Raw genomic sequence first — 24,742 nt, 5'->3', positions numbered from 1 at the left:
AGGAGGACCCGGGCGCTTAGATGCTCAGAGACCTTCCTTACAGCAGCTGTTACAACCACACTCCACAAGGTAGAGGTAAACTAGAAATGCACAGGGAGCCCGGCATTCTCAGCAGAGAAATGACCAGTAAAGGGACCGAGTGCAGACTGAGGCTCCATGACACCATCTGAAATACAATCCTCGTGGGCATGGCGGAGGCGTGGGCTTGTATGTCAGTGACTGGAAACGATCAGAAGAGTGAAGACAGATGCAGTCTCAGGGACCAGGGACGGTGTCCAAGGTCTAACAGTCACATCACTGGAGTCCCAGAGGCGGGAGCCCTGGAGAGACTGGTGCAGACACACACACACACACACACACACACACACACACACACACACACACGGTGCTGGCTGAGAGCTTCCCAGCCGCGTGGAAGACGCCCACGTGAAGATCTCAGGTCCCCCTGAAGGAGAACAAGCTTCCGGCCCAGGCCCTGTCCCTCCCGCTGCCTCAGGAACGGGGAGCCAGCACAGCACAAGTACAAACGCAGAAATCTTAATTTATTGTAGACGCTTCTCTGTGCTGCAATCCCAGTGTCCTGAACATCAATAAATATACATGTTTTTAAAAAACCCTCCAGTGTCTAATCTTTGCCATAAAGTCTTAAGTCACAAAAATAGGTTTCCATTTTTCCTGTCTTCATAAAACTGACTTTTTTGGGAACAGTTCTGATCAGATTAAAAACTACACCCAAGGGGCACAACCAGTCACGGGAGAGGAAGCGGCACCGGGAGGTGGCGGCTCAGACTCACACATGGGAACCCTCTTCCCCCCACGTCCCGGCCGCCGTGTCTATGCCCATCGCTCTGCATCTTCAGCCGCACGCGAGGCACAGTCACCCATCAGCACCAGGCCCGGGGGCTCAGCTCACGTCTGAATCCGCCGCCTCCTTGCCGCCTCCTCACCGGACAGCACGGGCCCCCTGCCCGGGCCTGGGTTTCCACGTCATCTGGTCTCCCTGCTCGGAGCAGCTGTGCGGATCACTTCTTTGGGCACTTGATTGGAAGAACAAAGGAAACGCTGAAATGAACCGTGTCTGCAGAATTCCGGGCCTCGGGCCACAGCGCCTCGGGCCAGGCTGTGCCGACTGCCCAGTGTTCAGCCACGGCCGGCCCTGGTGTGAGTTTCCAAAAAACAGCCTGGTAACCGCTGAAAGGGTGGCTGTGCTTTGTCCATCGCACAATTGGCCATTGAAGCAAAATGAAGTAATGGGTTAGACTGGGGGGGGGGGGCACCGGCCTCCCGGAGAGCCTGGGAGGCTAAGAGCTAGACAATTGGCAGGAAGGAATGAGTGACACCCGGGAGGCCGCAGCGAGAACGTGTGAACACCGGAACGCACGGGTGACCAGAGCCAGGCCCCTGGGAGGGGCCAGGGAGGCCCTGCAGGGCTAGAGTGGGCCCCCCGAGGGCACGGCCAGGGAAGGCCCAGCATGGCGGCCTCGAGGGTGCCACCTGCATTCCACACGGATCCCCGCAGCTCCTGGGGGCTGCCCAGGCCCAGAGCACCCGGCTCAGACACGGCTGCCGAGGCCGCTGGGAGCCGAGGGCCCGCTTCTCCAACACAGGCGCCGGCGAGCCTAGGATCGGGCTGTGCGCACTGCCGGGGCCCGGCTCAGCTCTGCCTGCGGCTCGATCCCGCTTCCCAGCACCCTGGCCCCTGATGTGCCTCACGCACGCCAGGTTCAAGTGCCCCTGTGCACGCTTCCTCATACAAACACCAGCGAGATGCTCCACGGGCTCCCAGGACCCATCGGTGCACAGCAGACAGGCCTCTGCTGCTCGCAGCTCCGTGTCCGCACGGGAGATCTGCCAGGCGGGGGCGCCTCTGCCAAGGGCTGTTCCTGCTGCTGCCAGGGCCCGGGCTGTGGGGTGACGCCCACATGGCGGCCGGACCTTGGTTCTCGCTCTGTGCCCGGCGTCCTCACACCCTGGCGAGCCTGGCCTGGCGGGTCCTACCAGCTCTTGTGCCGGCCCCGTCCCGGTGAGGCCAGGCATGGCTTTGGCTCCGTCTGCATCTGAGGGAGCAGCTGTGGGCCGGAGTCCACGCCTCCTCGTGCCTGTGGCCTTTGGCACCTGTCATGGGGTTGGACGGCCCCGAGCCCTGGGGCTGTGTCCCTTGGGCTGTGTCCCTCGGGCCCAGGGCCTGCTTCCCGGCCAGGGCAGCGGCCTCGGGCTCCGAGTCCAGGCCGTGACGCAGTGCCGACGCGCGGTGGAGGGGACACGGCTCTCACGGTTTCCTGATGGTCAAATTGAAGTTTCGTTACTGCCTCTGCGCGAGGGAAGAAGCCACCGGCGGGCAGCGCGTCAGCCAGGACGGCTCTGCCTCCGGGGGGGCCAAGAGCTGGGGTACGTCCTCAGTTGGGAGGGGCAGAACCCCCACCTGGGTCAGGGGGTGCCCTGGGGCGCCGAGGACTGCAAGCTCGTGTGTGGACACAGCTACCCCAGGAGGAGGCAGGAGCGGGGACAGGGACCGCATCCCCGACAGCCAGGGCCACCCCAGAGCCAGGCCCAGCGGCGGGCCCTCTGCGCACGGGCAGGGGAGTACCTGCGCCCGCTCGCTAGGGTCAGAAGGCCACCCCGGAGGGCCCGCTCCCACTCGGCACCTCCCTGGGGCGTCAGCAGGTGGCCTGGAGCCAGGCTCCCCCCTCGCCTCTGTGCTGGGCGCCCCGAGCCTCAGTCCCCTCAGCCACGGGGCAGGTGGGAGCGTCAGGGCCGGACAAGGCTTCTGCTAATGCAGACCCGCAGGCCTGAGTGGGCAGTGCCCAGTAGGTAAGTCTGAGCTCTGGTCAGTGCCTCCTGACTGCGCCTGGAGCCCCTCCCGCAGAGCCACCCACTCCAGCCCCTGGGCCTCTGCCCCCCCGCCCCCCCGCTGGGGGCCCTGACCACGCCCAGGGCGGGCACAGAGGGCAGGCTGGTGGGCGGGGGCTGTACTCACTCGCAGTCGGAGCCGTGGGCCTGGGCACTCCCCACGCACACGTTCATGGCCACCCCGTTGAGGTGCTCGCGCCCTGGCTCCCGGCGCGGGGTCTTGACGGTGATGGTGCCGTCGGGGCCGCGGACCCCGTCGCTGGAGCCCAGGGAGGAGGAGCGCGAGGACGAGGGGCTCTGCTCGCACTCGGCCAGCTTCTCCCGCAGCCGGGACCGGAGGGTCTTCTCCGTCAGCGGGGGCGGGTAGGTGGCTTTGTTTTTCAAGATGCCTGGGAGGTGGGGCGGGAAGGGGACGGACGGTCAGGCTGACCTGCTGGCTGCAGGGGACCCGGGAGGGCGGTCCTGGGGAGCCGAGAAGCCCTGCGCTGGGCCTCCGTCCTTGGGTCTCAGTCCCAGATGGTGGGGTCAGACGAACACCTCTGCCTGCCAGATGCCAGCCCTGTGCCCAGGACCTGCCTCTGTCTCACCCCACCCACCCCCTCCGCAGGCCCCGCCCACCCCCAGCACAGCTCCGCCCCCATCCAGCCGGCCCCACCCTCAGGCCCCTCCCCCAGGACCAGGGGCTTCGGGGGCAGCAGGGCCCTGGCCACCCAGAGGCACCTTTTCTCTGCTCAGGGGGCTGGGTGCAGGGCGCGCCCCCCGCAGTCCTGGGCGGGCCCCCGCTCTCCCCATCCGGGAGCCGCTCCAGGCAGTGGTTGGTCTGCTGGTCCAGGTGCAGCTCCACGCTGACCTTGGTCTCCACCTTCAGGGGCGGCTTCTCGCCCGGCTCCTCGCTGTCGCTCCCGGCCAGGCTCCCGTCGGGCCAGCCCGGAGGGACGTGGTTGGCTGCAGGGTCTCCTGGGGCACAGGGGCGCCGTCAGCCAGCAAGGAGGCCCCGCCCCTGAAAAGCTCTGATGGTCCCTCCTGGGGTGGGGGGGGCGTCCCAAGTGGCCCGACCCACCACTCCCAGACCTCCAGGCTCAGACGGGCAAGGTCCTGACCGCACCCCAACCCCTGGGGCCTCTGCGGGCCACCCCCCAGCCGGTGGGGGCAGCTTTGTGGGTCCTGGCCTTCCTTGCCTGCACTCGGTGCCTGGTGAGGGGGCCTGTGTTCTGGGGGGCAGGCCTGGCCTGCTGCTGCTCCCTCACCTTTGGGGGTGCTGTGGACAGGGCCCTGGGCCGGGTCCCATTTGTCCTGGGCCCCCACCCTGTCGTCCTCGCTGTCGGACGAGTGTGAGGAGGCGTACGAGCTGCTCCTCTCGTCCAGGGACAGCTCGCTGTCGGAGTCCGAGTCGGGGCCTGTGGTGACGGGAGGGCGGGCTCAGGGGGGCGGGCTCAGGGGGGGAGGGCTCAGGGGGGCGGGCTCAGGGGGGGAGGGCTCAGGGGGGCGGGCTCAGGGGGGGAGGGCTCAGGGGGGCGGGCTTCCTGCGAGGCATCTGGAGGCCGTGGGGTCCCTTCGACCCTGATTGTGACCCCGCCTCAGGCCCACCTCAAGGCTGCATGTTCCCCGGATGGAGGGAGGGTGGGGGGCGGCAGGAGCAGCGAGAGCTCCCTGTGGCGGACAGGAGGCCGCGGGGGGCACTCACCGGGGGGCTTCTTGCCGTTCCTTGGGAGGAAGGACGGGTCCGGCTCCCCGAGGCCGCTCCTCTCGGGCCCAGAGCACACGCTGAGCTTCTGGCCCCCTTCATCCCTAGAGGGGAGGGCGGCTCAGTGCCACCGCCAGGGGGCGGGACGTGCCCCCCAGCACTGAGCACCTGCCGGATGCGCCAGGACGGCCACCGGGGCGGGGAGACACCCAACCGCAGCCGCAGGCACACGGCTCGGCCTCCCAGCACAGGCTCGGGCACGGTGGTGACCCCGTGTCTGCCCCCAGAGCTGCCCCCCGCAGGACACGGGCGCTGCTGACCTGCCGGCGCTGTCCAGCGAGGCGGTGGACTCGCCCAGGGCCGTGCGCAGCACGTGGGGCTCCTCGCTGTAGGTGCTGCAGTGGAGGGAGCGCTGGGGGCGGGGGGGGGGGCGGTGCTGTGAGAACAGGAGCACCACGGGGGTGCGGCGCCCCAGCACCCAGCACCCCGACAGCGCCCGGCACCCAGCACCCCGACAGCGCCCGGCACCCGGCAGCACCTGGCACCCCGGCAGCGCCATGGCTCGGTCCCCACTGCGGTCGGAGGATGCCCCCCCTCAGCCCCCACTCTGGGCGGGGTGCTGGCCTGCCAGGCCCTGTCCCCCGAGACCTTGAAACGCAGGCTGGGACTAGGACAGCCACCTGTCAGGCCGGAGGCCATGCTCCGGGGCGGCTCTGTGGCGCCCCCTCCGGGGAGGATGCGGAGACACGGGGCTGCGTCTAATGCTGGGGCCGGACCCCACAGGGACCCGGTGAGCACGCAGCCCGGCCCGGCCCCGCCCGTGGGCCCCTGGTGCCTCCTACCGTCAGCAGGGTGGCCCTCGTGGTGGCCGAGTCGTCCGGGTGCGGCTTCCGCCCGGCGAGCACCCCCTTCAGGTGCTTCCGCACCTCCCTGTTGAGCACGCAGTGGAACAGCAGCACGCAGAGGCCCTGCAGGGGGCGCGGGTCAGGAACGCCGCCGAGGGGGAGCCCGGAGCCGCCCCCGGCCACGCTCGCCTCCCGCAGGGGCCCTGCTTTCCTGGGAGCCGGTGGGGCAGCGGCAGGCGGACCTCAGGGCCCATCCCGGCCACAGCCCTGGGCACCGGGAGCCCCCACCTCAGGCTATTAACCCACTTCCTGGGGAGCCCCTGGGGTGGCCCGTACATGGGGCACGTGGGGTTCACCCTGGGAGCGGGATGGGCCCTGACTGGCTGAACAGGGGCGGCCCCTCACCGGCAGGGGCCCGAGGGACGGCCCAGGACGCTCTGGGCACACCGTGTGGGACAAGGGCTCCTTTTGTGGCAGGACCGTGCGTGGCGAGGCCTCCCTGGGACCCGAGCACACGGGGCCACCCTGGACCCACCGCCTCGTGCGGCCCGCCTGTCCCGAGCGCAGCCCCGGCCGGACGCTGGTCCAGGCCCTCCCGGGACCCTCCCGGCCACTCGGGTGGAGGCGTTTCAGAGTGACCGCAGCGCCGGTGACCAGACCTCGCCAGGGCGGGCCCAGGGCGACCCGCCAGCGCCTCACCTGCAAGCAGCTGGAGATGGCGAAGAGGTAGTGCAGGGCCAGCGCGTCGCTGTTCACGGCCAGCAGCCCCAGCAGCCAGGTGGCGCCCACGAGCAGCAGCAGCAGGAAGGAGGACCGCAGCACGGCGCTGGGGGCGGGCAGGGTGAGCCAGCCTCCGCCCTCCCTCCCTCCCTCCGGGCCCCCACCCACTCCACTGCCCGCCGCCCGCCTCCGGACCCCCACCCACTCCACTGCCCGCCGCCCGCCTCCGGGCCCCCACCCACTCCACTGCCCGCCCGCCGCCGCCAGGGGAGGCCGCTTACACGATGCCTTTCCTTTCATAATAATGGTGCTTTCTCTGGCAGGAGACTTTTGCAGACAGAACAAATATAACTGTGTTGACCTGGAAAAAGCAGACCGCAGTCAGGTGGCCGCTCGCCCGTATGTCACACGGACCTTCAAAAGCACTCACTGAGCACTGTCGCCCGTGTCTCGGGAGGCGTGGCAGGACGGGAGGCCGCGGAGTCTGGGCGCCGGGGGCAGGACGCGGCGTGTTCCATAGCGGCCTTAGGCGTGAGACCAGCCTTCCTGCCCAGCGGCCGCTCAGAGGAGCCCCAACACCCCTTTTGGCCCAGGGCCCCCCAGCGTCCCACGTCCTTGGGAATCGCAGGTTCTGCGACCTCCCCACCCCGTACTCACAATTATGACCGTCCCGATGGGCCCCACAAAGCTCCAGATGAGGGTGTCTCGAAGGGACAGCCAGCAGAAGTCGGGGTTTCCGTAGCCCTGGGGGTCCAGGCCCACCGCGAGTCCTGGACATCAGAGGGGGGGTGAGGGCCACACCCCGGGAGGGGCCCCCGGAGAGCCACCTGGGCAGGTGCACCCGGAAGCGGGACGAGCCCAGCCCCACCCACCGGCCCCGGGCCCAGCATGAGGGCCAGGAGCCCAAGAGGAACAGCTGGGAGAGGCCAAGGCCCAGGCGCCAGAGCAAGCCCCACGCCCCCCCGAGGAGCCCACCTGGGGGGCCGCTGAGGGAGACGAGAGGACGGCCCTGCAGAGCCAGGGGCCCCTGCAGAGGGGTCGGCACAGGCCTCGCTCAGGAGACAGGAGCGGGTGTGGCCTGGCCGGTCCTCCCGTCCCGCCCACGCCCACCACCGGCCTGGCTGGCGGTGAGGAGGGGTTCAGGCCTGTTGCCTTGGGTGTGAAAAGCAAACCCACAAAACCATTGTTTTTGTAAAGACGCGTCAGAGACCCTGCAGACAACACTCGGGTGGGCGGGCGGCTGCAGGAGGGAGAGCAGCCAGCGCCTCCCCAGGCTCCGGGGGCACGGCCACCCGCTGGGGCCTCACCTGTGACGACGGCCGGGAGGCCCCAGCCCACGACGTAGTAGAAGCGCATGGGCCCCGCGTCGATGTTGCGCACCTCGGTCAGCATGCGGTAGACGTGCAGGCTCTCCACGAAGGTCCAGGCGAAGGTGCTCATGTAGACGTAGTGCAGGGCGATGGCGATGAGCGTGCACAGGAACTGCGGGGGGGGGGGGGGGGGAGGGCGGTCAGCGCCTGCCCCACCTGGGCACCGGGCTGAGGGCCGGAGCAGCACAGGGTGGAAAGGGCAGTGACCAATCGGCCACTCTGCAGACGTGAGTGTCCGTAGGTCTGAACAAGGAAGTCCAGCTCATTGGTTTCTGTATCAGATTCACCCAAGAGTGGCTGAGCGCCCACAGGTGCAGGCCTGGGCTCCCCGAGGCGCAGGGCCCCCCAGCCGGATGGTGCCGCGCGCGGCGCAGCCTGAGGGCAGGAGGCGGGCAGGCCCGGTGCTCCCAGGAGACGAGCGTTTGGTCCAACACGGGGCAGAGCAGGGCCCCGGCGGCAGGAAACCAGCACCTTCGGTGGTTACCGGGACAGGCCCTGCCTCAGAGGCCGGCTGTCAGCGCGGGGAGAGCCCGCCTGCGGGGGCAGGGCCTCGGGGCAGCTGCCAGGAGGGTGAGCGGCTGTGTGTGCCCCCCCCTGCTCCCGGGGCAGCCACGGGAGGGTTAGTGGCTGCATGTGCCCCCCCCTGCTCCCGGGGCGGCTGCCGGGAGGGTGAGTGGCTGCGTGTGCCCCCCCCTGCTCCCAGGGCGGCTGCCGGGAGGGTGAGCGGCTGTGTGTGCCCCCCCCTGCTCCCGGGGCGGCCACGGGAGGGTGAGTGGCTGCATGTGCCCCCCCCTGCTCCCGGGGCGGCTGCCGGGAGGGTGAGCGGGCTGCGTGTGCCCCCCCTGCTCCCGGGGCAGCTGCCGGGAGGGTGAGCGGGCTGCGTGTGCCCCCCCTGCTCCCAGGGCGGCTGCCGGGAGGGTGAGCGGCTGTGTGTGCCCCCCCCCCCCCGCTCCCGGGGCAGCCACGGGGGCTTCGGGAAGGGGCAGCCCGGAGGCTGTGGCTGTGCCTCCAGCAGTGTGAAAGGCAAACCCATAAAACCAGCTTTTAAAGAAGCTGCTGGAAATGCCACCTTGTCTCACTTAATGGGCCTCCGTGCTCAGCCTTCGGCACTAAGTGGGCTGCCTTTCCCAGAAACAGAACTGAGGCCACACGCTAATGAGCCCGAGGCCGCGGGCCTGCCGGGAACCGGGCGGTCAGCACCCTCGCCCAGGGAGGCGAACGGGAGTTTACGAAAGCCCCTGAAGCCAGGCGGGTGCCCCGTGCAGGCCTCGTGCTCCGGGGTCGCCCACCTGCCCTCCTGAGGGCCTGGCCGCCCGGGGGTCCTGAGGGGCCCTCTGCTTGCAACGGACGAGGGGGAAGAGCTCAGGCGGGCAGAGGTCCAGCTTCGCCCCGTCCGCCTGCCCTGGGCCTGTCCGTTCCCACAGGCACGTCTCCCCTTCGGGCAGGGGTGCCTCCCACGCTCGCCTCACACGGACGCGCGCCGAGTCCCCATCCCGCTGCCTGGCGCCCCTTCTACGCGTCCCCTCTGGGACCTGGGCGCCCCGCTCCAGCCCTTCTCGCCGCGGGCTCAGGCCGACGCCCCGGCTGCTCCTCTGACCTCTGACCTCCGGCCTCCCCCCTCCCCGCTGGGGCCAAGGTCATCTTCCTACACCAGCCCGGGCCGTGGCTCTCCGCGGCGCGACGCTGTCCGCAGAGGAAGACGGGGGCTCACCGGGTTTCCCGTCTGGGTGACCCCGATCACGAAGACCAGCTGCGAGAGGAAGAGCGCGCCGACCAGGCTGCGGTGGGCGCTGTGCAGGTTGGAGCGCAGCGTCCGCACCAGCGCCAGCAGGACGAAGGCCACCAGCAGCGCGGCCAGCGACAGGGACACGGCAGCGTAGGTGACGATCCTCAGGGGCAGGGCCTCCCCGTGCTGCGGGCGGAGTGGGGGGCGTCAGGGCCGCGGGGCCGCGCGTGCGGCTGAAGGGAGACACGCCCTTCGTCGGCCGGACGACTTTCCTTCCTTAACTTTAACGTGAGGTGAAGCCGGCCACCTGACAGGCCGGGGGCCCTGCTGGGACGTGAGGGGGGTCCAGGCGGCCCCTTTAACGCACAGCCAGGCCTCGGCGGAAGCCCTGGGGGCTTCGTTACGGAACCGAACAGACTGGCCAGCTCAGTGGCTCGGTTTAAAGGTTTAAAGCCCTCGGAAGGAGGGACACGGCCTTGGAGGGGCAGGTGTGGGGCCAGGCTCGACGCCCCAAAGGGCGCATGCCCTGGACACGCGTGCCAGGCGGGCAGGGCCGCCGTGGGTGCCCACCTCGCGCCGGGAGACGTCCATGAGCACCGCGAAGCTGGCGGTGTGGCTGCACTGGCAGGTCACGTGGGTCCGGTTCCGCGCCAGCAGCTCGCAGCCCTTGGCCGACCAGCCTCCAGTCCCCCCGGGGCTGTGGAGAAAAGGGGGGGTGGGTCCCTCTAGCGCCGGGCTCCCCCAGGCCTCCTGCCCCTGCCTGCCGCACCCTCACTGCGCCCACAAGTGCCCGTCATGCTGAGGCCCACAGCCCCCTTCCCTGGGACCCTGGGACCACTCCCCGCCCTCCGGCCTCTGCTGAGCGCCCGGGCTCCGCTCTGTCATCCAGTAAAACTTAAATGGACGCTGGCCCCGCCCCCCTTGTGTGGGAAACATTACTGGGTTGTTAAAAGGGCCGCTTTGTTCCTCAGCCTGCTCCTTGAGTCTAGACGACTACCTTCCTTCTAGACTTTCATCTCCCCATTGTGCAACCTTTTACGGCCGCGGCCTGGGGGCAGGGCCCCATGACGCTCCGTTTAACTGGTGGGGAGCCCCAAACCGCAAGCTGCTACGGGTGCATCTCGGCCTCAGAGGGAGCCCTGCCCTCCTGGACTCTGGGAAAATCCACTCACTTCTCTGAGCCTCAGTTTACTCATCTGTAAAATGGGCTGTGAAGGCGAAGGCGTTTGCTAAGAACTAGGATGTGGGATGACTGTGCAGCCAGGCAGAGGGGATAATGAGAGCACGGCTACCGCCAGGGTTTGAAGCCACACAGCCCCTCCCACGCCCCCACGGTGAGCCCGCGACCCCCGCGCGGCACTCGCTTTGTAACCGGACGTCTGTTCCGGTGCAGACGCCGCTGCTTGTTAACCAGAACTCGGGAAACAGCGAGGGAGAGACGGACAGGGTCTGCTCCCCAGTACGCCGAGCGGGGGGCTGGCTCGCTGCCCCGGCCTCAGCGCCCAGCTCGGCCCCACTCACCCCAGTGGGACATGATTGGGGGGAGGCTTGGCTGCACAGATTCTGTCCGAGCTTCAGACAAGGGAGGGCCCCGCTGAGGCAGCTCGGCCTCCCGAGGTGAAATCGGCCTCGCGGCTGCCTCGCTGGTCTCGCAGTGGCCAGGCGGGGTCGGCACCCCCGGCTGACACAGGGACCCCCACACGCATCTGGGACGCCCCAGGTCAGCGGAAGGGCCCCTGGCCCGTCTCTGAGTGCTGCCTCCGGGCGTGTTCAGCGCGAGCCCTCGCCTGGTTTGGCGGAGACGGGGCGCCCGTCGGCTTCTGTGTCCTGGCAGCCCTGCGGGTGCCTGGCCCATCTCCGTGTTGGCCTGTGTGTGTACACGTGTGTGTACATGCACGTGCACAGGTATGTTTGTAACTGTGCGTGTAGGGGACCCTAACACCTCAGGATGAGCAGAGGGCCCCCCCAGGGGGAGCTCCCCCAGAGGTCGGGGCCTGGCACGCTCCAACCCCCGCAGAGCCCCCCCGTGGAGACGCGGCTCACGTGACGGAGTGGTTCCAGAACACGCAGACGGGCTTGGTGCGCTCCCGGGTCTCCAGCAGCGCGAACTGCACGCGGACGGGCCGCTGCGGGGGGCTGGGCTGCGGCGCCCCCTCGCTGTGCACCACGGCGCTCACCACCGGCGTGTTGATGACCGGCCGGCCCGGCAGCCTGCGGGGAGCGAGACACACAGACACGCGTGTCAGGGAACACGTCTAACAGCCCAGCCATGTGCAAGCACAGAGGACACAGGACTGACGCCCTCTGGGAGGGGCCCCCACTGCGGCGAGCTCTGCTCCTGGGAGGGGCCTGGGCTGCGGCCGCGGGTGCTCCGTGCGGGTGGGGTGTGCACAGGGTCAAAGGTGAACTTTAGAAACTTAAAAATGAGAAGTGCCCGGCTGGCGTGGCTCCGTGGCTGAGTGTCGACCTATGAACCAGGGGGTCCTGGGTTCGATTCCTGATATGGGCACTGGCCCGGGTTGCGGACTCGATCCCCAGTGTGGGGACATGAAGGAGGCAGCTGATCAATGATTCTCTCTCATCGACGTTTCTCTCTCCCTCTCCCTTCCTCTCTGAAATCAATAAAAATAAATAAATATAAAAAGTGAGGAGAGAGCATGTGCATGGCAGGGGTGGCCCCACCACACAGACCAGCAGGGGAGCCTGAGGCGGCAGCTGAAAAGAAGCAGGCGAATACCCCAGCTCCTGGGGTCCCCCCAATAACAAAGGTCCCCCCACTAATGAGGGTGAGGGCCCTGTGCCTGACTGCGCACGGCCATGGAGCCCCTGGGCAGTTGTTTCCCCAGCCAGCGTCACCCAGCAGCCCTCGGTGCTGGGCCCGCAGCCTGAGGACAGGTGTGGGGGACAGACCCTCGAGCGGGAATCACACAGCTAGGCCGGTGCCAAGGGCAGACCCCGGGCACAGAGCCCGCCCGGCAGGCCCAGAACCCCTGTGGGAGCCCGCAGGGCAGGGCGTGCTGGGGCGGGTGTGACGTGCGGGGCTGGGACCTCCTGCACCCGGGCCCGCCCCGGCCCTCACCGGAGGCTGCGGCGATCGGGGTCGTAGCGCTCGGGCAGCAGCTGCCCCAGGGTCCGGTAGACGACGACCAGGGCGACGGCGAACTGGCCGGGCTCCTCGGGGTGCCTCTTCCGCCTCCGGGACGGGGCCTCGCTCTCGGCGCCGGGCCCAGGGCGCGGGGTCTGCGGGGCGGCCTTGCCCCCGACCGGCCTCCCCGAGGGCCCCTCTGCAAGGTGAGCGAGCGTGTGAGCGGGGAGCCGACACGGGGACGGGGCTCCCCCAGGGACGCCCCCCGAGGACAGGCCGGAGAGACAAGCCGGCCACAGGCTGCGGATTTACTCCCGGGACCAGGAGGCAGCGGGGCAGCGGTCACCAGGGGCTGGGGGGCACCGCCCAGAGGGAGGGCAGCGGGCAGCGTTCGCACGGCGGCCTCGCGGGAGCCTCGGCCCGCAGCACGCCGTGGAGGGGGGCCGAGCTGAGCCTGCCTCCCTGTGGGCGCCCCCGGCCTCAATAAACCGCTGGGTCTGAAGCCTCAGTTCCCCACAGCCCAGCTGGCTCAGTGTCCCCCACCAACCAGCGCGGGTCAGGGAGCCTCAGCCCCGCAGAGCGGCACTGCGCCCGCTGCCGGACGGAGGAGGGCGCCAGGGCTGGGCTGGAGCCGCCCGGGGGCCGGCCGGGCAGAGGAGCTGTGGGCCGCAGAGGGAGGCCGGTGTCGAGGGTGGAGGCCGGGCTTGGCGACACCCTGAGGTGGGGGCGGGGGGTGAAAGGTGGCAGGGCCGGTGGCCTCAGAGCCAGGCCCTCATCATGCTGTTGGTGGTGGGGGGAGGGGGAGGGGCGCGAGTCATCTGGGAGGGACCCCACAGTGGCTGTGGGACGCACCCACGGGACGCGCACCCAGGGGACGCGCACCCACGGGATGCACCCACGGGACCCGCACCCACGGGACATGCTCTGCTGTGAGACTGCACCTCGCTCTCCACGCAGCCCCCCGCCCGCCCCCCAGCAGGAGGCCCCGCAGCCCTGGCTCCCGCGCTCACCTCTCCTCTCCGGGGGTCGGAAGAAGTCGGCCGAGAAGAAGGCGGAGGACGCCAGCTCTTTGGGGAAGTCCTCCCGGATGTCCTCGAGCCGCGGCACCCGGGCTCCCGAGAAGTTGAACTTGTCGAAGACGTCGACCGCGAGGACTGTGGGACAGTGGTTCCTCACACGTGGCTTGAGGCCCTGCCCCCGGGAGCCCCAACCCGAGCCAGAACCCCGTCTTCCTGGGCGCTTTACACCGAGCGGGAGGGGAACGCGGCAGGCCCCGGTCGGGACACGTGGGGCAGCTTGGGGGCCGGCACAGCCGGTGACCCTGACGCAAGCAGCGCCCCCCGCCCGCCCGGTGGGGATGCCGCTATGGGTCACAGGCCCGCCCGGTGGGAGGTAACGGGGAAACCAAGGGCACCCGGGAAGGGACGCCCTGGCTCTGCCCGAGGCGCAGGAGGAAGCGGGGAGCCCCCAGAGCTGTGCCAGCGCTGGCCGAGCCGGGGGCTTTCTCCCAGGAAGGAGCCCAACTGGTGAACCCGACCCCAGAGCAGCGCGTCCTGGGTTCGCCGGGGGCTGGCGTGTGGCCTCTCCGCCCAGGGCCGGCCACCGTCCTCATCCCTCCCTGGGGCTCTCGGAGCGAGTGTGGAGGGTGGCACCGGGGCCTGGACCCCAGGCTCCCTCCCCAGACAGCCTCCCCCAGCTCTGCCTTCTCGCCCCCTCTGCGCACGCCGCCCCCCAGGTCCTGGGCCGGGTGCCTTGTGTGTTTCTGTGGGTCACCTGTGAGCAGGCTGGGCCAAGAGGGCCCTACCTCCCCTTTTACCGACAGGAGACGAGGCCAGAGCCGCTGACCCTTCCCCGAGAGGTGGCCGGCGGGGCGGTGCCCGGCGCCGCGCAGCCCTTACTCATGTTGGCAGTGACGATGACGAAGGGCCGCAGGTAGGTCCGGCGCAGGTTGCGGGCCACGTTGCTGAAATAATCCTCGAAGCTGCGCAGCAGCTGGGCCACGCCCCCCTCGCCTCGCTGCAGCTGCTCCCACGCGGCCCTGGTGCCCGGGGCCAGCAGGGCGCTGCCAGCGCGGACGACATCCTGGCAGACAGACAGACAGCCGGTGCTCAGCTCGGGTGCAGCGCCCGGAGGCCTGGCTACCGCACGGGGCACCGCCTGAGCGGGTGGAGACAGGCTGCTTCCCTCTCCAAGGCATGAGGGGCCCCAGGGAGAAGCCCTGCGGGGGGCGTGGAGAGTGCACCACGGGGCACACGGGGAGGCGGCCTGGGGACCTCACAGCCCCACCCCCACAGGAGCGCCTGGTCCTGCCCTAGGGCCACGGCCGGCGCCCGCCCACCTGGTGGAAGTCGGCGTCCCGCGTGGCCGCCAGCTCGAAGCCCTGCCGGCCGCTCTCGTGCTGCAGGACGCGGGCCAGCAGCTGGGAGGCCGTGCGCACGTCCTGGCCGAAGAGCGCGGCCGTGTGCTGCGTGGCGTTGCGCAGCGCCCTGGCCAGCCGCAGGGCCCCCGGCCCGTCCATCCGCGTCTCATTGCGGCTCAGCCTCTCGTTCTGAAAGAGGGGGCGAACGCGATGCCTGCCGTGTGGCTGCGCGGCCTCCGCTCAACCCACCGCTTCCCGTGGGGACTGTCTGGTCCAAACAGGACTTGAGAAATTAAAAACAGCCCGGCCGGCGTGGCTCAGGGGTTGAGCGTCGACCTAGGAACCAGGAGGTCACGGTTCGATTCCCGGTCAGGCACAGGCCTGGGCTGCGGGCTCGATCCCCAGTGGGGGGCGTGCAGGAGGCAGCCGATGGATGATGCTCTCTCATCATTGATGCTTCTATCTCTCCCTCTCCCTTCCTCTCTGACATCAATAAAAATATATTAACCCTTTGAGTGCCAACCAATATCCTAGGAACTATGCTAAAATTGCCAAGGCATTTTTGCTGATTTTACAGCAGTTTAGGAAAAAAATTATGAATCGCAAGTAAATGAAGTTACATATTCAAAAACTTAAGGAAACATTTACTACATTGACATATTTAGCAATATCATCATCACCAATAAAAGCAGACTTAGAACTGGACGCCATTTCGAAGCTTTGATAGCGCTCCCGGCACTCTAGGAGTTAAAAAAAACAAAACAAAAAAAACCACACAAAACTACCCTGGCTGATAACTGGTACGAAAAAGGAGGGTCTGTCAGGCCAACAATTGGCTGAAAAACACGCCAAGTGGGAGGGGCTGGAGCGTCTGAGGCGCTGGGAGGAGGGCGAGAGGGGAGGGTGGGGACTCCACCCTGGGACTCGAGTCTGCAGGGCCACAGGCACAGCTGGGGCCTGAAGGGAACGAGGAGACGTGTCCGGAGCCTGGCTGGTGTCTGACCGCGGGCGCTGCCTCGACCCCACCCTCCCGGGGCTCCGCACGCCCGTCCCTACCATGGCTTTGAGCTGCACAAAGGAGGCCGTGGTGCAGTTGAAGAGCTCGGGGGGCCGCCAGCCCTTCTCCCCGCTGCAGTGGCGGACGGCGGTGCCTGGGGCAGAGGAGGGACTCGAAACTGAAGTCCTGACGGCTAATCGACGTGTGCTCGTCCCGATGTGCTCAGACCCGGTGTGTTCCCGTGAGGTGTGCACCCGGGTGATGCCCACCCCTCGCTGGCCCAGGACTCGCAGGGGCCCCGGCCATGAGGCCAGCGGGAGCCACGGCCACGGGACCAGCGGGAGCCACGGCCACGGGGCTGGCAGGGTGGTCCCGTCTCCCGCCCGGGCAATGTCTGAGCTGTGGGCTGTCTGTGAGCAGGTGACTGGAGCCCAGCCGTGACAGGCAGACATCGGAGCAAGTCCTCGAGAAAGAAGCCAGCTCACCCCCTTCCGGAGCACCCACTCGCACCCACTCACACCCACGCTGTGGGCTCCACCCCTCACGGGCAGATGCAGCTCCACCCCTTCTACAGAGAGCACCGGCTGAGCAGGGAGCAGCCCTGGCCGCTGTGCTGTGTGCGGCCGCGCTGTCCTCCCCGGTTTTGTCACTTATCATTAAGGAGAAGTTCCTCACGTCCCCCAACACTTGGGCTAAACCGTTTCTCAGCATGGAACACGGAACGTCCGTGAGGTTGGGCCTCTCTCCCACAACCACGTGCTTCTACCGCCCCCCTGCCCGGCGTGGACGCCCTGGCCGGCACTTACCCGCGGATCCCTTGGGGCATGGCGCCGCGGCCGGCTGCCCAAACTTGGTCTGCGGCCACCAGATGCCAGCTTCAAACGCTCTGGGACAGCCGCTGTAGATCACTGGGGGGCATGGGGGAACCTCAGCCTGGCCCAGCCACCCCCAGGGTGCAGGGCTCTGCTCACTCCTCCCCGGGGGGCCCGCCCCCAAACCAGACCCCCACCTTCCCCGGCAGTGAGGACGGGACGGGCGACCAGCTCTAATGAGGGCCAGGTCACAGAGCGCCAGGGGTGCAGACCCTAAGCTGAGCATTCCTCCAATGCCAGAGTGTGCGGTGCGCGTGCACACACACACACGCACGTACACACGCACGCACACACATGAATATGCGCGCGTACATGCACGTACGCATGCACACACACGCGCGCGCACACACACACACATGTATACGCACGCACACATGCACACCATGCCCAGTGGCCTGCCCCTGCGGCACGGCCTCCCGGGGGTCAAGGGGCACCGCTGACCTTCGCAGCCGAGCATGGTGACCTCGGCGAAAGGGTTGTCGCAGCGGTTGCACTGGCGGCCGATGACCCCGGGCCTGCAGGCGCACTGCCCGGTGCCGGCGTCGCAGGCGCGGCTGTGGGAGCCGTGCGGGAAGCAGTCGCAGGGCAGGCAGGCGTCCTGGTCCGGGGGCCGGTAGTGGTTCTCCTGCGAACGCCAGACGCCGCGCGGGGGGCTCGCGGTCGGTGCCGGGGATGAGCCCACCCCAAGGACGCTGCTCGGGGTCCCGGGTGTGGGCGGAGGACGCGATCCCCGTGGTCCCAGCGGCTCCCAGGGGAAGGCAGCCCGGGGGCCTCCGGACCTCGGGGCAGCGGGACACCCAGACCCACATCAGCAGGCAAGTGCGTGTGCCCGTGATGCCCTGGGCGCGGGACGCGTGTGCATGTGTCCAGGTCAGCGTGTGTCGGCGTGCGTAGGTAGGTGTGTTTATGAACATGTAGGTGTGTGTGCATGTGATTCCCTGGGCTCAAGATGTGTGTGTGTATGTGTCCAGGTAGGTGTGTGTAGGTGTGTGTAGATATGCGTGGGTGTAGGTGTGTGTAGGTAGGCGTGTGTGTGGCTGTGTGTAGCTGTGTATAAGTAGGTGTGTGTCTATGCACGTGTAGGTGTGTGCACGTGTGTGTGTCTGTGCACATGTAGGTGTGTGTGTGTGCATGCATGCAGGGCCACCTCCCGGGCTCGGCACCCAGGAGCGGGTGAGGGACACGTGCCCGCAGACCACCGTGGGCGGGCCTCACCTTGCACTGGCACTGCCCGCTGGTCTTGTTGCAGTCGGGATCGAAGCCTTTGTCGACGGCACAGTGGCACGGGCCGCACACGGGGTTCCCCCACCAGCCTTTGGGGCACGGGAGGTCGATCCTGTCGGGAAGCAGGTGGAGGGGTGCACACTGTCTTCTCGGAGCCAGAGGAAGCCTGCTGGGGCCCGGGGCCGGCCCCACCCTCCCCGAGGGGCCTCAGTTCCCCCTGCCTGCCTCCCCCCAGTCGCCCCCACCTCTTGGAATTTCCCGTCCTAATCCCAGCCTTGAGGGGCCCACGGCGGGCGGGTCCCACGCATAGAACGCGTTTTAAATGACGTGTTTACTTTCCCTTCGACCTGGAGACACAGGACTCCCACCCCGGCCCGCTGCCAGCATGACGTCACCGGGTCCCCTCTGTGCAGCACCCACAGCGATGCTGGCTCCTGGGCACAGCGACACGGACGCCCCTGCACGGCCTCCCTCGACCCCAGCCCCACGCAGCATGGAGCCGGCTGCCCCGGGACGAGGGGCTGTGCAGCACCCGCGGTCCCCCCGGCCCAGGGGCAAACGCTGGCCACGGCCCGGGTGCCAGAGCGGCCTGCCCCGCCCGGTGTGCCCGCGACTCCGCAGCTCCGTGCAGGACCAGTGCGCTCAGAATCGGCCCCGCCCAGCCCCTGGGGAGCCGGCTGGTGACCCTGAGGTGAGTGACATCGAAGGTGAGATGGCCCCCAGCCCGTCGCCTGACTGGCCTGCGCTCCCCCTGCTCTGAGCACAGCGGCTGGAGGTCAGCGAGCAGTTTGTAAGTCTCTGGGGTGGAGACGGGCTCAACCGGTTCGTGCGAGACGCCCGCTTTGGTTCTCATTTACTTCGTACCGATTTGAAAACGGGCCCTTGACCCAGAACTGTATGCATTTTGGGTTAAGTCACCACGAGGAGAAACTGGCGGGAGCAGCACCTGCGTGGACGCGCGGTGGCGACACGCGTGCCTCTCACCTGTTCTCGCAGTACGGCCCGTAGCGGCTGGCCCCGCACTCACACACGTAGCCCCGCGGGGTGCCGGGGCTGCGCACGCAGGCCGCCGGGTGCTCACAGGGGTTCAGGTGGCACACGTCGACGCACTTCGTCCCGAAGTACCCTGTGGGGACAGGCCAGCATGACCCCCGCCCCCCGGCCAGACCCTCATGTCCGACACCCCGGCCACTGCCCTCCCCAGCCTCCCGGTGTCACGGGAAACGTGAGCGCTCAGTGGGCCCAACGTGGACTCACAGACAAGGGCTCCCAGGCGCACCCGGGAGGGCGGGAACCACGGGCAGAGGGTCCCAGCCCCCCGAGGACACACGGTGGCGGGTGCCCGCTGGCACGGCTACGGCACCTCCAAATCCAGAGGCAAACCCTGAATGGACGCTTTTAAAAATGTGTACTTCCAGCTAATTCTCCGCATCTCATCTCGAGCCCTGAGGCTGAGGCCTGGGGCCCTCTGCCCGAGAGCAAAGGAGACAGGGAATGCGTTTAGGAGAGGTGGCCCTGCCCAGACCGGTGTGGCTCAGTGGATAGCACGTCGGCCTGCAGACTGAAGGGTCCCAGGTTCGATTCTGGTCAAGGGCATGTACCTTGGTTGGGGGCTCAATCCCCAGTAGGGGGTGTGCAGGAGGCAGCTGATCGATGTTTCTCTCTCATCGATGTTTCTAACTCTCTATTCCTCTCCCTTCCTCTCTGTAAAAAATCAATAAAATATATTTTAAAAAAAGAAGAAGAGATGGCCCAGTCTTGCCAGTGTGGCTCAGTGGTTGAGGGTCAACCTATGACCTATGAACCAGGAGGTCACGGCTCCATTCCGTCGGGACACAGGCCTGGGTTGTGGTCTCTATCCCAGTAAGGGGCGTGCAGGAGGCAGCCGATCCATGATTCTCATCATTTATGTCTCTCTCTCCCTTCCTCTCTGAAATAAATTGAAAAATAAAATGCCGGGGTCCAGCCCCAGCAGGTCCAGGGGTCCCCAAAGGTGTGGACGGAGTCGGCGAAGAAGGAAGGACACGGAGACAGGGTTCAGCTGATCAGTAGCCTAGCCAGGATCTCTAGCCAAGTTCTGGTCAGGATCTCCAGAGAGGTTCTGCTTCGGATTTCCAGCGAGGTTCTGTAGCCATGTTCCCTCGCTAGGTTCTCCAGCCAGGTTCTGTCCAGGCTCTCCAGTCAGGGTCAGTGTCCAGGTTCCAGTCAGGTTCTCCTGCCAATCTCTGTAGTCAGGTTCAGTCCAGGATCCCTTGCCATGTTCTCCCGCTAGGCTCTGTCTCTAGGCTCCGAGGCCAGTCCCTCTCCAGGATCCTCTGGCATGTTCTCTCCAGCGAAGTTCTTCTGTCTCCAGGCTCCGTGTAGGTTCTGTCTTCTTGATTCTGTTCTAAGTTCTGAGTGTTTCTGTCTTGTTACAACTGTATTTATACCAGTTGATTCAATCCTATCAATTTCTATTACAAAGGTTAGGGCGTTTCTTATCTCCATTCCAGGGAGTAAAGATTATGTAGTTTAAGCATGATTGTTCATAGTTAAAGGGATTAATTACCCGCCTGGCACTTAGTTGAGGGGTTTTATTCCCTCCCTAACTTCAGGGGAAAATCCCTACCTGGGGAAAACAACCTTTCTCAGAGACCTTGGTTAAAACACATAGTGCCAAGAAGGTGAGCAAACATATTAAGAACAGTATGCCATATATGCCAGGTCCCTTGAAACAGCAAGCATGGACCGGCTCCCGGCAATAAAAAAAAAATTTTTTAAAGGAAGAGACGGCTGGCCCACTCCTTGGTCACACACCGGAGCTTGGGGCTCCCCGACATGAAGGGTCGCTGGGAAGCCGGGCGCCAGCGCAGCCCCCCAGTGCAGTGTCAGCACCGCGGGCGTCGCCGGGCTGAGGGCAGCGGGCATGGGCAGCGGACGCTCACCTTTGTCGCAGACGCAGGTGTAGCCGTCCCAGGCGTCTTGGCAGTGGCTGTGCTGAGGGCAGGGGCTGGAGGCGCACGAGTCGCCCATGTCACAGCCGTCCTTCACCCTGACCTTGAGGGCGTCGTCCATGTTCAGCGTGGCGATGTTGGTGGACGTCTCCCCCATCCTCACTCCCTGTGGTAAGGAACCCCGAACGGTCCGGCGGTTACGGACCCCCAGTGCCGTCTGCCCCTGGTTTCTAAAGTGACACCTCGTTTACCTGGGGCCCTGGGACGAGGGGCGAGGGGAGCAGGGAGGTGGGGCGACGGCAGAACGAGGTTGCCCGCCTCCCCAGGTTGCGCTCCAGGAGGAGACAGGCCCCCGCATCCCAGCGACCCGGGTGAGCTCACGAGGGAAAGTGCACGCGGTGTGACTGCGGGGGGGGGGGGGGGGGGGGCGGCGCTCACGGCAGAGGGTGGCTGAGCGAGGGCGCCCAGGCAGGGGGCACCCAGGGGCCACATCTGGCGAGGTCCCAGGCAGGAGGCCCGGGGCCGGAGCACAGCAGAGCTGGGGGAGGGGCTCAGAGAGCACGCGGGGCGTGGGGGGCACCAGGTGAAGGAACGGAAGTGTCTCCTTGCCATGGAGCTGGGCCGCGAGCTGGGCCGCGAGCTGGGCTGCTCTACGAACAGCCGCCAGACAGCACACGTGACGAGGGACAGGTGGGGCCCGTGCAGGGGGGCCCGGGGGCGGACAGCGGGGCTGGTGGAGGCAGCGAGGGGCGGTTCTGGTCTCGCCAGGAGGGCAGAGCGGCAGGCGCGGGTGGCCGGGGGGGCGGGGGGGGGGGCTGGGGGGAGGACGCGAGGAACGTGGGGAGGACAGGTGGAGCTGGGACCCGCGTGTGTTAACGTTGGGTCGGCGCTCAGACGAGCGACTGGTCACTGAGCCCAGCAGTCGCCAGGGCTCCAGCCGCGGGGCAACAGCGGAGCCAGCGAGCAGTGCCCGCGCCTGTGCTCCCCGTGCCCGCCGCGCCGGCCGCGCATACCTGCATGCAGCCCCGGAAGCCGCACCCCCCGTGCCCCCCGTGCTGGCCGTGAGCAGTGCCCGTGCCCACTGTGCCCCCTGTGCCCCCTGTGCCCCCCGTGCCCGCTGTGCGTACCTGCATGCAGCCCCGGAAGCCGCGCCGCACCGACACCTTGTCCTCCGACACGCCGCCCAGCACCACGCTGCGCAGCCTCAGCCCCGGGAGCCGGTTCCCGATCTGCACCGTGTCCTGTCGGGGGGGGGGGGCGCACCCACTGAAACTGCTTCACGCGCTCAAAGGCACACGCAGCCGCTCGGGCAAACCCACAGGCGGAGGCCCTGGGCCTTCAAGCAGCAGGCAGCCCGGCCAGCGTGGCTCCGTGGTTGAGCATCAACCGATGAACCAGGAGGTCCCGGTTCGGTTCCCGGTCAGGACACAGGCCTGGGTTGTGGGCTCGGTCCCCAGTGTGGGCCGTGCAGGAGGCAGCCGATCCATGATTCTCTCATCATAGATGTTTCTCTCTCTCTCCCTCCCTTCCTCTCTGAAATCAATAAAATACATTTAAAAATAAATAAAAATAAAACAGTGGGCAGGGCTCAGCCTTCTCTCGGAAAACCCGGCTGCTATCTGTGTGTGACGCGCGAGGCGTGGGAACCGGGTCAGAGGCCCCGTGTCCGTGTCCCAGCGCAGCCCAGAGGGTCAGCGGGGGGACGCAGGCAACCTCCCCCTCCATGACTGGCCACGATGCGGGAAAGAGCTGGTGACCTGGGCAGCGAATGGAAAACACGCCCACGATGGGGGCATCTAAGGGGGCACCAGCAGACCCTGAGCCGGAAGGGTGCCCGTGGGACCCGTAGCTGCTCATCGCAGAGCCGCGGTGAGATGAGCCTGGACTCCCAGAGTGCCCAACAGTCGCCGGACGTCCTGGAACACGCCTCTCCTCCCCCGCAAACCGTGGCGATCGTGTGGCTCAGCCAGCGCTCCCAGTGCGCCCTGCCGGCTGCCACGCGCCCGCCTGGGTCAGGTGCGCCTCGCTGGTGTCCCACGGCCCCTCTGGTCCCTGGGCTCCCTGCTCGCCCACCTGCACGCACCGTCCACTCCGAGGTTTTTAATCTCTGCGCCCGAAGGCACAGCACCGAGCGCACAACCGTTACTCGACAGGCCCGCTAAGGTCCCCTGATGACGGCAGCCACGGTGCCAGGATGGACACACGGATGGAGCCCAGGTCCCGACCCTGGGAGCTGGCCATCCGGGCAGGGGACGAGGCGCAGGTGCCAGGGACCTCAGCATAAGGCAGAATGGAGACCCAGACTCAGGGGCTTCAGAATGGGCGCCCCCAAAACTACCAGGGCCCTGGGGGGTCCCGGTACGCGGGAGGGTCAGTGGGCTCCCCGCAGACCCGATGAAGGGGTCTGACCCAGAGGTGCCGGTGCCAGCCCACCTGGTCCATGCCGTAGTCCAAGGTCATGACCGCCAGGTACTTGATGTCCGTGCCCTCCTTGGCGCTCTTCAGCTCGATCAGCAGGTGGTGCCACTCGCCGTCAGCCACGCGCGACCGGGACAGCTGCATGGACGCCGCGTCCGAGGGGCCGTGGGACACCGTGAACTGGACGTGGCTGTTGAGGATCTGTGGGACGGGGAGCCACGGGAAGACTTACGGGCGCTGCATCGGAGATGGACCAAAACGTAGGCCACGCCTAACTTCCCGTGGCCTGTGACGCCCTTCGGAACGCTATGCCCTTTCTGTGGTAGGAAGTTCAGCTGCCGCCCTGGCCGGTTGCCCAGTGGTTAGAGCGTCGGCCCACAGGCCAGGGATCCCGGGTTCGATTCCCAGTCAAGGGCACACACCTCGGTGGCAGGCTCAATCCCCGGCCGTCGCTGGGGGCAACCAATCAACGTGTCTCTCTCGCATTGATGCTTCTCTCCCTCTCCTCCCTCCCTTTCTTAAAAAAAAAAATCAATGGGAAAACATCCTCGGGTGAAGATAAAAGAAGTGTCCGATGCGGGCAGCGTCCAGCACAACCGCACCCACTGGACTTGGCACTGGGAGCAAACAGCGGTTCGGGGCCCGCGGGCTCTGCATTTGGGTGTAGATGTGACCCTTTCTGAGACAAGACTCAGGTCACGTGTTCAAGGACACGCACAGGCAACAGAAATCAGCCCCGCGGCCGGCCTGAGCCATCCCCACGTAAAGGAAACGGAGCCACGAAGCCAGGGCGACGCCCAGGTCACGTCGCCCGGGTGAAGGTCGGGGTGACTGGCGCAACCTCCTGACAACACCCAGGAAAACGAGGCCAACACAGAGCCCCCGGCTGCAGCTCCAGCAGACTGGCGCCCTGCGACCGACAACCGCCGTGCGACCGACAACCGCCGTGCGGGCCTCCCCGGCGGCCACTGAGCTCAGCTGCCTCGCGCTGGGGCCGGGGACAAAACCTCCCAGAGCAGACGGGCGGCCCCGCCTCCTCCGTCCCAGTGACAGATTCTCTCCGTCTTCAGCCCAAGGCCCAGCTCTCAACCAGGAATAACCCCGTCCGTCCCCCAGGAGACGAGACCGTGCGCTTGAAAAGCAGGGGAAGCAGGAAACTGGAGCCAGAACCTCGGGGAACCAGAGAGCAGAGCACCAGACGCGGGCGCGAGAACAGGTCAGGGGGCCGCGGGACTCCCCAGGAACGGGCTCCGGGCCGCGCCCTCTTCGCTTCGGAGGCAAACGTTGCGTTTGGTGACATTAGCCCCAAGCACCCTGTTTAACACACGGGAGAAAGGTCAGGAAATGACACTGTCGCTGATCTCACGGTTAAATACAACAGAGTGAGACAGAGAGAGAAAGCCCGGCCGCGGGCTCCGTGGTTGAGCATCGACCCCTGAACCAGGAGGTCACCGTCCGATTCCCCGCCAGAGCACAGGCCCGGGTTGTGGGTTCGACCCCCAGTGGGGGGCGTGCAGGAGGCCGCTGATGGATGTTTCTCCCTCTCCCGCTCCCTTCCTCTCTGAGATCAACACATCCTTTAAAAAAAGGATAGAGTAAAAAAAACAAAACCAAAAATGACTCCTCAGAGGTGACGGCTGTCAGGGACGGTTGGCTTTC

The 24,742-nt window shown here is 67.1% G+C and overlaps 1 protein-coding gene across 3 annotated transcripts in view; it reads right to left on the bottom strand.

Annotated features, from left to right (window-relative positions):
• Window positions 1–528: 528 nt before the first annotated feature.
• Window positions 529–24,742, bottom strand: part of CELSR1 (cadherin EGF LAG seven-pass G-type receptor 1) — a 98,356-nt gene continuing 74,142 nt past the window's right edge. The window contains exons 10-35 of one of the 3 annotated variants that reach the window (XM_059681373.1): window positions 23,099–23,284; window positions 21,793–21,906; window positions 20,657–20,831; window positions 18,717–18,858; window positions 17,724–17,844; window positions 16,950–17,133; window positions 16,443–16,544; window positions 15,696–15,790; window positions 14,619–14,828; window positions 14,179–14,362; window positions 13,291–13,434; window positions 12,275–12,479; window positions 11,239–11,406; window positions 9,766–9,892; window positions 9,181–9,381; window positions 7,407–7,581; window positions 6,757–6,869; window positions 6,381–6,460; window positions 6,079–6,205; window positions 5,377–5,502; window positions 4,855–4,946; window positions 4,535–4,638; window positions 4,098–4,247; window positions 3,571–3,804; window positions 2,978–3,239; window positions 529–2,311 (exon numbers count right to left, since the gene is read on the bottom strand). In XM_059681373.1, coding sequence (XP_059537356.1) covers window positions 2,287–2,311; window positions 2,978–3,239; window positions 3,571–3,804; window positions 4,098–4,247; window positions 4,535–4,638; window positions 4,855–4,946; window positions 5,377–5,502; window positions 6,079–6,205; window positions 6,381–6,460; window positions 6,757–6,869; window positions 7,407–7,581; window positions 9,181–9,381; window positions 9,766–9,892; window positions 11,239–11,406; window positions 12,275–12,479; window positions 13,291–13,434; window positions 14,179–14,362; window positions 14,619–14,828; window positions 15,696–15,790; window positions 16,443–16,544; window positions 16,950–17,133; window positions 17,724–17,844; window positions 18,717–18,858; window positions 20,657–20,831; window positions 21,793–21,906; window positions 23,099–23,284 — 3,846 coding nt within the window. In that variant the 3' untranslated portion in view covers window positions 529–2,286. Of the gene's footprint in view, window positions 2,312–2,977; window positions 3,240–3,570; window positions 3,808–4,097; window positions 4,248–4,534; window positions 4,639–4,854; window positions 4,947–5,145; window positions 5,503–6,078; window positions 6,206–6,380; window positions 6,461–6,756; window positions 6,870–7,406; window positions 7,582–9,180; window positions 9,382–9,765; window positions 9,893–11,238; window positions 11,407–12,274; window positions 12,480–13,290; window positions 13,435–14,178; window positions 14,363–14,618; window positions 14,829–15,695; window positions 15,791–16,442; window positions 16,545–16,949; window positions 17,134–17,723; window positions 17,845–18,716; window positions 18,859–20,656; window positions 20,832–21,792; window positions 21,907–23,098; window positions 23,285–24,742 lie in introns of those variants that run through there. The other 2 variants (XM_059681372.1, XM_059681371.1) reach the window with 2 other exon arrangements.

The sequence above is a fragment of the Myotis daubentonii genome, chromosome 2 (genome assembly GCF_963259705.1).
Source record: "Myotis daubentonii chromosome 2, mMyoDau2.1, whole genome shotgun sequence".
In the NCBI taxonomy this organism is placed as follows: Eukaryota; Metazoa; Chordata; class Mammalia; order Chiroptera; family Vespertilionidae; genus Myotis; species Myotis daubentonii.
This window is presented reverse-complemented; position numbering and strand designations above follow the sequence as displayed.